The following is a 10535-nucleotide window of genomic DNA, read 5'->3' as shown; positions in this document are numbered from 1 at the left end:
GTTCTAGGGGCAACGAGGTGGGCTAATGAGTTGAATAAACCATAGGCCTGGGTTGCTTTCACCAGGTCTGCAATATATCACATCCATTTCCAGGAAGTCCCCGGGGATTGCAGGGGACAGGGAGATGCTGACCTATGACAAAGTGCCTGGGCGGAATTTTCAAACTGCAAATGCTGATTCATCAAACCTTGGACATTTTTTTTTTCACAAGCCTCAGCCTGTGCACACACTCCACTTAGCGGGTAATGGAGAGCATGTTTTGAAAAGCATCCTCTCACCTTCCCTCTGCCTTTGGTGACTTTGGGGATCACAAAACTCAGGTGCAAGCCAGGGTGAAGACTCTGGGGTTGACTTGGCTCTCTGTTGTTACTGACTCGGGAGGTCGGTTAAAAGCTCTCTCTCCACTCCGTCAGGGTTCGTAAATGTGCTCCCAAGCCACTCAGCAACCGTGCAAGAGCCACCTGGGGGTAGTGGCTCTTCAGCCTTCTGTTAGAGAAAGGGCTCCGTAACATTGGATTGGTTTGGGAATCATATTCTCCTATCGCGATTCCACAGTATCACGTGAAGAAAAGCATTACGTGTGATCATTAGGGGACTGAGTTAGAGGTTTATTTCTTCTAGGTAGAGTTGTGTGTCTTATTATTAAAATAAAATAAAGAAAAGATATCTTCAGAAGGCGCCATATGCATCGCCCCGGGCGGTCACTGCGAAAGTGGGGTAGACCTCATACGTTGTGTATGCTGCCAAGTCTTGTCCGAGGGTCACTGCTTGCTTGAGCTGGGCCGCGGACACGGGCGCAGTTGCGCTAGGGACGGCATATGCTGGAGGAGGAGGCAGAGAAAACTGCGTGAAAGGGATTCCCGTTTGCTTCCCGTGGGCTTCCCGTCTTCCTTTCGGAATATGTGCCTATTCTCATCTGTGCTAATTTTAAACGGTGCTCTCAGGGGACTCATCCTTTAGGGGGCAGCATTCCTCCGAGTGAGGTCCAGCACCTGTGGCAGAATCACTTCACTCGGAGAGAATTAGAAACCCGGGGGACAGGGTCCACGAGACAAACTTAACAGGATGCCGAGTGGAGGAAAGTGCGGGATTATAGCTTTTTCAGAGGGTCTCAGAATTTATAAAGGAGGCAGGGATGGGGGGTGGGGCTCGGTGGGTCTGCGTCTCCTGCTTCCCCAGCCCCACCTTAATGAAATGATAAGACATTGCTTTCACCTGGGAAGTATGTGTAGGGCGTGGGTAGACCAGTAGGATACATATTTACAGTTTTAGCATGTTTTTATAGCATGGCACCATGAAAGCAAATACTAAGTAGCCTTCCCACAATGAGAGCTAACCTTGAAGGGCAAATAGTGTCTTCTCCCCCTACCATCAAGCTACCTTTGGTGTATTTGGATGCCTGTCCTCACCCCCCCCCTCCCTTCCCCCTTCTCCCCTCCCCCCTGCAAGCCAAGTTTTGACTTACAAGGAAATCATTGTGTGCTGTCACCTTAGTATTATGGTTTTACATATTATTGATTTCAGACAGGAAGCGAGATGGAAAGAGAGATAGAAAGATCAATCATGAGAGAAAATCATTGATTGGCTGCCTCCTGCATACCCACTACTGGGGATCAAGCCCACAACCCCAGGCATGTGTTCTTGACTGGAATCGAACCCAGGACCCTTCAGTCCACAGGCTGATGCTCTATCCACTGAGCCAAGCCAGCTAGGGCTTAGTATTATGTTTAGCTGCTTAGTAATCACTTTTGAAGAGAGCAGCTCTTATCTTGAAGCAATATTAACCCGTTAGTGTTTTAGAGCAAAACTGGGTATTTGGGATGATCCAAAAATTGTAAAAGACGATGAGAAAAGGGGAAAAGTAATTAAGCAATAAACAGGGATCTGATAAAAAAAACAAAAAACAAAAAAGCCACCCACGAAAGCCCATTTGCATTATGTGCTGTGGAAGTCTGCCCGACCCCCCAGACACATCGATTTCTTTCTGGTGGCTTTTCAGGCGGGGGTGGCTGGACGCTGGGGGGACTATTTTTTTTTTTTAAATTGAATCCCCTCCTTGGCTCCTGCACTTTGAGCAGTAATGCTGACTAATGCCCTGGTGAAGTTTGGTACATTTCCCAAGGACATGAGAAATGTGTTAACAACTACTTTCATGATTTTGGAAACAGAATATCTAAAGTAAGTAAGTAATGCATGCATATGTGTGTGCGGCATAGATTTTATCTTTAGGTGTTTTGAATTTTCTTTTGCAATTTTGCTAATTTCTTAGGCACCAAAGTATTTGTGTTTTAAACAGATTCTTCCCTTGAAGCCTATTATTCTCTGCTTGATCCCGCTATAAAGTTGTGAGAGATTCTTAAATTCTTAAATATTCCCAAGACACAGTCATGCCCTAAATTTTTTTGCTTCTTGTAGGAGCAAATAAGTATGGATAAGATACGATATTCTTGGGAAAAAGTAAGTCCTTTCCAATGTGAAGCAAGCTTTAAAGTTCTCCTGACATTAGCTCATTTATTTTTATAGTACATTTGTTAGGGGTTGTTGGGGTAGTTTTCTGCAAGACAGGGGTTCAACTTTCTTCAAGAACTGAGAAGTCCTGGCCATGTCCCCAGTGCACAGACATCAACACCCTGTTTTATGGGATGCAATTCCGGGGTTGGTGGCCCTCGTACAGCCCAGGGGAGACCATGCCCTCTGCAGTGGCAGCTGGAATTGGGGTCACATCCACGTGTGAAGCGTTAGTTTCAGCCTCACCTGCCAGAGTGGAGTATCTATTCAGAATTTTGGGGAAATAAAAATAAGTGAGATTTGGCCCAAGGATATGGATGTGTGGGGTATAGATTTCTCACACCTTCATATAACCAATGTATGGATTAATCAATCAATAGGAATGCCATATTTCCAGGTCTAGTCAGAACTCTCTGATTGGGCTTATGGGGTATCTGGATACAGTGACAAGTCAGAATGAAATTTTTTAAGGGAAAAGAAATAAACGTTTATTACTTTAAAAAAAAGGAATGGAGTTATTCAAACTGAATGCTGAGAAAATATTTCCAAAAGAAATTTGGTCCCCTCTCTAGAAGATTCATTTTTTAAATTATCAGCATTTATTGTAGGTATATGATAAATGCGGAAAGGTCTTTAAATGTCACCCTGAAGGCTTGTTGATCTACAGATAGACTTTATTTTAAGCAATCAGCATATGTCCTGAACAAAAGTTATAGAACAGATAAAATGAGTCTTGATTGTGCACATATTGACTCTCTCTCTCACCCCCCCCCCACAGTTTTTTGACTTAAAATAATTTAAGAAAAATGTAATCTACACATCTTTCATAAATCAAAGTAACAAAAGTAAAATTGAAGATTGGATTTGGGGAGGAAGTGTAAGAATTGCTTAAAAGCTGATTGACCTTGGCCAACTGACTTAATCTTTCCAGGACTCAGGTTCTTCATCTATACAACAAGCATTAGGCTAGAACCTACCTCTGGCGTCGTGAGCATTACTGCGACAGCCTAAAGTACTAATGCGCTGGGGATTTAGGTGAGTGCCTGGCACAGGGTAGGAGCTCAGATAAACATCAGCTGTTAATAGGTAGTTCCAAATGTGCTTACTGAAAGTAAAAACCAAACCAAAGCAAATCAGCTGCAGAGAGAATGGCTCATTCAAGATCACATGGCCCTAGCCTAGACCCAACCCACTCTGCTGCCCAGCTCTATTCTCTTGCCTCAGACTTTAATGGTTGACTTATCTGGCAAATTCTTTTTGGTCACCGATGGTGTAAACTGCATTTATTGTAGGTGGAGTTTACAAACAACTCTATGAGTCCATGGTACCAAGAAGGGTTTCCAAGACACTCTCTGCAGGGTGCCCTTTCTGGCCCAATAGTTTCATACCTGGAAAAGCAGCCGCAGAAGCGGCAGCAGCTGCTGCAGTGGGAGCGCTGGCCCCATCGGTGGGAATGCCCAGGGTCTGCAGGGTGTACTCGGCTGCGTATGTCTTTGCTTCATCCACGTAGGCACTTAGCTTCGGAGGTGTGAAAGCATGGCTGGAAAGCACAATCAGGGCGAGTATTTTAAACTCATGCTATTGAGACAGGTAAACATCTAAGGCGCTGTTAGCTTTTGAGGATGAGAGGATGACAGAATTTTGTGTGGGTATGTTCATTCTCTTTGCCATTAAAGTTTCTACATATATATGCATGTAGACATATCTATACATTGGCCAGTGGTCGGCAAACTCATTAGTCAACAGAGCCAAATATCAACAGTACAAAGATGGAAATTTCTTTTGAGAGCCAAATTTTTTAAACTTAAACTGTATAGGTAGGTACATTTTTACTAACTTAATTAGGGTACTCCTAAGGCTTAGGAAGAGCCACACTCAAGGGGCCAGTTTGCCGACCACTGGTAGAACAATGGTGGTTGACGTCATTCCTGGAGCATACTTGTAACTCATTATATAGCTTTTCTAAGGTGCATATGAACCATGACGGTTCCTAAAATAATGCAGAAATGCAGGTTCCAGGTAAAATTCAGAAGGTGATATCCACTAGCAGAGAGATTGCATCATTGGTCCAAAATTTAAACCTCAGAGCATGATTTTGTATAAAATGGCTATTTCATACAGTTCAACCTAAATACTACACAGATCAAAGAATAGGTTATACTTTTCATTCCTGTTAAATTTTACAGCTGCAGTTTTCCATTGGTTGATTTTACTACCAGGTCTTCATTGTCTACACAAAATTTGGGGGTTTTGAGATGACAGTCTCATAGTTGGCACATACATCACAACTCTACATCTCAATGTTTCATTTAATGAAAAATGAGTGGGTAGTAGAGTTGAATATTTATCTTATTGAGAAAGTGTTAAAATGCATTTAATTTATAAGAGTCTCTTATTCTAAAATTGATATGATTAGGAATTTGGAGAAGTTACCCACATTGCAGGATTTTGGCTGGCCAGAGCAGGAATGGTTATTTTGTATAAGAATAGTTGCCTTTGATCTTGTCCAATGGTAGAGTGCAGTTGATATACTGGCTGTCCCCAGTTATTTTTCTGACAAATTTCCTCTAATACCTACAAGAGTGAAAAGAAAAAAAGACTTTTCTTTCAAATGTCACATTTGCATTATTTCTCTAGCTTTCAGGTTTTTAACTCTGTCCTTCAGAGTTTAAGCTAATATAAAAAGATATAAAATGCCACATGGTTTAATGACTCATAAAACTTAAGATGAACTTAATTTGAACTCTATTTAAAATGTTAGGTCTATTAATTCATAAAAACCATCTTCACACCACTTAGTCTAATATGTTTTTAGTTTAGTCCATTAGCTGTAACTTTTTACCAATAGTTTAATTTTGTGATCTGTTTGATATACTTATCCCTGTTTAAAAATTTGATATCCTAGCACTGTGTGGCTGGATTTACTCATTATTATCTTCAGTCCTTCTGTTTATAATGGTTTAGAGAAAATAACCTAAGGATACAGTATATTCTTATTTTATGTTATTTATCATAAAGTTTAACTTCAGATTTTCATAAAAATAGAGTTTTAAAGTTGAATTGGTTAGTATTTATTGATGAGGATCGATAGGTGTTGACAGTTGCAATGTTTTTGGCGAACGACACTTCTGGTTATTTTTACAATTGTCTGGTTTATGGCAACTTCCTGGATGTTTTGTCTTTTTCTATCATTACTGCAAACTGAATCATGTCTAAAAGCACATATTTTCTTCATCTTGAAGCCACTTTTTGGTGGCCCACAAGCCCTGATACTCCCATTAGTTGGCAGATTCAATAAACTGTGCAAAATCGGGCATAAATCTGAAAAAATCAAACAAACAAAACTCGCTGGGACAGAACAATGTCCCAGGATGCCCGTATGGAGCTTATCTCATTTGTTCTAACACCAATCCAGCTGCAATGGCATGACCTTTTCCAGTTTATTCAATTTATAGATTGCTCCTATCTTCTTTATTAACTTTTCTTGTAATATCCTCAGTTTTGTAGCATCTCTTGTCATCTACAAAGCATTCTCTGAAGTTCCCAAGCAATAATAAATTGCTTTAACTGGCAGATAGTCTGTAATGTGCTAACGGAGTAGCAGCTCTAACTGCTGACTGCAGGTCAGCATGTGTCCCTCGGCTCTTCTTGTTGGAAGTTCACAACTCCACTGTGGAGTTCTTAAGGCTCCTTCATGAAGGTTGGGGTGACATGATCTTCAGTTTCTAAGCCATAGTTGCAGAAATTTGGGGACAAATTAATTAAAGAATTTTCATTAGTTGGTAGAGATGGTTACTCACATCTTAATAAAAAGCATGACCAGTTTCTAACCTGGGTTTGATATTAAAAGCAGAGATCTTTACTCATGGTATAAGAGCTCTCAGAACTGTTCTACAGAATTTATGATGATCATTACTTTTTATTTTCTTAGAATATTTCTAGTTTTCCCAGTAGCTTAATTAGGTTTCTTATTTTGGGTTTTAACCCAAGGGAGATTGGGTGACTAGCTTTGTGTTTTCTGAGCAAAGCTCTGAGTGCCAAACTCATGGCATTTGCTAGATTTTTTTAAGAATGATCTGTGTACCTGTTAGTATCTTCTCACTGAATTGCCATATAATGTTTTCCCAGTTTTATTGAGATACTAGAGGCCCAGTGCACAAAAACCCCCCCTGAGGAGGGGGATCCCTCAGCCTGGCCTGTGCCCATTTGCAGTCCAGGAACCCTTGGGGGATGTCCACCTTTCGACTTAGGCCCGATCCCCCAGGGATCGGGCCTAAGCTTGCAGTCAGACATCCTTCTGGCAGCCAGGGAGCCCTTGGGGGATGTCCCTTAGGTCCCCAAGGGATCGGGCCGAAACTGTTAGTTGGACATTCTTAGTGCTGCCACGGAGGTGGGAGAGGCTCCTGCCACACCTCTGCGCTGGCCAGCCATGAGCCAGCTTCTGGCTGAGTGGCACTCCCCATATGGAAGTGCACTGACCACCAGGGGGCAGCTCCTGCATTGAGCGTCTGCCCCCTGGTGGCCAGTGCGCATCATAGCAACCGGCTATTCTGCCGTTCAGTCAATGTGCATATTAGCCTTTTATTATTATTATATAGGATGTCCCTATTTCCCCCCTTTTGCCCCCTCTACCCAGCTCTTGCTCCCCACTTTTCTCTGGCCATCACCATACTTTTGTCTGTGTGCATGGGTTGTGCATATATTTTCTTTGGCTAATCCCTTCTTTAAATTTTTATTTTCAGATAAGTGCTTATAACTGCACTATTATATATTTTCTATTATATCATTTAGAATTAAGATATTTTTTAATTGAACCCTTGTAAATTTTACCACAATTTAATAAATTATGCTAGAAGCAATTAGGAGATTTTTCATGTAATGCAGATACATTTCAATTAATATTTTATTAATTTTTAATTTTTTAATATTTTAATTTGAAATAATCTCATACATGTAAAAAAACTATAAAATACTACAGCATATTATATGTACCCTTCACCCAATTTCTTAGGTGTTAATAATTTAAACATAACCATTATACAACTAAACATAACATTATACAACTATAAAATTTGGAATATATTTTTTCTTATAATCTCTTTAATGTTACTTAATCCATTTACTTTGTTTTTGTTAATCTTCACCCAAGGATATTTTTCCATTGAATTTTAGAGAGACTGAAGGGAAAGGGTGCGACACATTGATTGGTTGCCTCTTGCACATGCTCTGATAGGGACTGGGGATCAAGCCAGCAACTGAGGTACATGCCCTTGACTGGAATCTAACCTGGGACCCTTCAGTCCACAGGCTAATGCTCTATCCACTGAGCAAAGCAGGCTGCGGCTTAATTCATTTACTTTTAATCTATATGTGTCTTTATATTTAAAGTGGGTTTTGTTTTTGATTCACCCTCATAATCTGTCTTTTAATTGGTGCATTTATGCCACTGACTTTCAGAGTGCTTACTGATAGAGTTACTGCCATATCTGGCAGCTTCTGGGGCTTCTGGGGCCCGCCAGCAGCCCGGACCAGATCTCGTCCCGGGTGGCAGGCAGGAGGCTCCTGGGGCTTGCGGGGCGGGTGTGCCTGTGTCCCAGGCAGCAGGCAAGTGGCTTCTGGCGTCTCCCATGGGGGCCTGGATGGCGGCTCGCGCTGGCGGCTCACGCTGTCCTGCCCTGCCTGCGGTATGCAAATTAGCCGCCATCTTTGTTGGTGGTTAATTTGCATATCTCACTGATTAGCCAATGGGAGGTGTAGCAAAGGTATGGTCAATTACCATGTTTGGCTATAATTAGATAGGATAATTAACATACATCACGGTGTGAGTTTCAAGTGTACACATATTAGTTTGACTTACATATATTATAAAATGATTACCATAATAAGTTTAGTTAGCATCAATTATCTAATACAAATGCAATAAAAAGTAGGAAAAAGAAAAAAGTTACTTTCCTTGTGATGAGAATTCTTAGGATTTATTCTCTTAACAACCCGCATATATATTATACAGTGGTATTAATTATAGTCATTATATTGTACATCACATCCCTAGTAACTCATTATCTTATAATTAAAAGTTTGTATCTCTTGACCATGTTCCTCCAATTCTTCCACCTCCACCATCTGCCTCTGTTGACCATAAACCTGATCTCTTTTTTAGAGTTTGGATATATTTTTTTAAGATTCCACATATAAATGAGATCATACAGTATTTGTCTTTCTCTGTCTGACTTATTTCACTTAGCATACTCAAGAACTATCCAGGTTGACACGAATGGCAGGATTTCCTCATTTAAAAAAATATGTTGACCATTTGTATAGTTTTTTTTGAAAAATGTCTATTCAGGTCTTTTGCCCATTTCTAAATTGGATTACTTTTCCTGTGCCACATAATTTTTGATGGTAAGGGATTGTGTTATATTCCATTTTCTATCACCAGAACTCATAAAATACTTGTTAAAGAATGCCCAATAAGCAGTTTTTGAACAAACAAATGATTGCTGTTTACCACTCTGATAGGAGTTATTGTTTGTTTTTAATTTTCTGGGTAGGATTAACAGAAAACTTTGATGTACAAATTTGTGTGTCTAAGAAAGCCAGCAATTCTACAAAAAAAAAAAATTACTTAAGATGAACATTTAGAAAACCAACTTTTCTACTCGCTTGCAATCATAAGGCTACTTCCATAAACTTAGAGCCTATGCCTTTGGGGTGAGAGTAGAAAAATTTCCTTGGACTATACAGACTGTAACTCTGAGCAAGTAGATATTGGTTACTCAGCCCAAGTGTCTCTGCAGAGAGATCAGCATGTGCTGCACAGGGAACAGTCTACTGGTTAACTTAGAACCAGCTTTGTGTTATTTTGACTGTGTTTATTATTCAGTTTCCATTCTAAAACAACTTTTATCACTTTTAATTTTCCAATAATAAAAAATACAGCCTCATGCAGAAACTTGGAAAATTAGAACTGTGAAATAAAAGCAATAAAAACTCACTGTAGTGCTACTGTGCAGATATCATCACAGTAGAAAACTTAATTTGATATGACTGATGGCGCCTTAGAGTTAATTGAGTAACATCACCTTAGATGACATGGTATTTTCTCGTAAACACAGTGTTTCTGAGAAAAGATGTCCTAAATGCTCCATTCATTGACTGTCATGAATATTCATCATTTGCTAACCAACCTGGCTTACATACAATTGCCATTTATTTTGAACTAAGGTCTTGGCTTTATATTATCTTACTTAAGGTATTGGTTGATATTCTCAATAGCTCTCAGGATTTTTGCATTTCATTGGAAGATTATTTAAGGTACCAAATTTTATAATTGAAAAAAAGAGAAAATTTATAATGGAACAACACTTAGCACTCTGACAAGACATTATGTTGATTGGTCACTTTATCTATTAAAAACAAACAAATAAACAAAATAAAAGCAAGACAAAACAAAATAGTAACCTAAGTAGAGATCAAGTCATGTCATTTGATGAAAGGAGAATAATGAACGTTGGCTCAACTTAAAGAGACTATCTCTGGCATAACGTCACGTACCTGGGGAGCAACTTTAATTCCATGGGGTTTTAAGGTAACAGGATTCATCGGGGTGAGTTCCATCCCAGGTAAAAGATCATAGAGTTTCTCTTCTTTCTTGTCTCCTTTGACCTGATATCCACGACCCAGGCCTGTGTATGCCAAATAGCCACGGCCGCCCAGTCCTCTCACTCCCGCAGCCCCTACAGGTACATTCATGTAAATTTCTAGGAATGTAAGAAGGCATTAAACTGAATCAAACCACCAGAAAATCACCCTGAATCTTACTGTAATGGAAAAGTTAGCCCAAGTCACATTGATTATTGCCCTGAAGATGGGTAGAAACCCCTAGGATTCTAATGTAATGAAACTCAACATAAGGTAGAGTTCACCAGAGCTGTCTTTCTTTCTTTCTTTTTTTTTTTTTTTAAAGGATTTGTGGAAGAAAGCAATACTATCAAAGCTATTGATAATTACATAAGCAACTTTAAAAT

The 10535-nt window shown here is 39.9% G+C and overlaps 1 protein-coding gene across 7 annotated transcripts in view; it reads right to left on the bottom strand.

The window, feature by feature from the left end:
• Window positions 1-587: 587 nt before the first annotated feature.
• A1CF (APOBEC1 complementation factor) overlaps window positions 588-10535 on the bottom strand; it is a 77325-nt gene continuing 67377 nt past the window's right edge. For 6 of the 7 annotated variants that reach the window (XM_059662704.1, XM_059662709.1, XM_059662703.1 and 3 more), the window contains 4 exons: window positions 10063-10268; window positions 4946-5082; window positions 3897-4048; window positions 588-821 (listed from right to left, as the gene is read on the bottom strand). In XM_059662704.1, the coding sequence (XP_059518687.1) occupies window positions 670-821; window positions 3897-4048; window positions 4946-5082; window positions 10063-10268 (647 nt within the window). In that variant the 3' untranslated portion in view covers window positions 588-669. The remainder of the gene's footprint in view (window positions 822-3896; window positions 4049-4945; window positions 5083-10062; window positions 10269-10535) is intronic. The other variant, XM_059662708.1, reaches the window with a different exon arrangement.

The sequence above is a fragment of the Myotis daubentonii genome, chromosome 13, assembly GCF_963259705.1.
Source record: "Myotis daubentonii chromosome 13, mMyoDau2.1, whole genome shotgun sequence".
Classification (NCBI taxonomy): domain Eukaryota; kingdom Metazoa; phylum Chordata; class Mammalia; order Chiroptera; family Vespertilionidae; genus Myotis; species Myotis daubentonii.
This window is presented reverse-complemented; position numbering and strand designations above follow the sequence as displayed.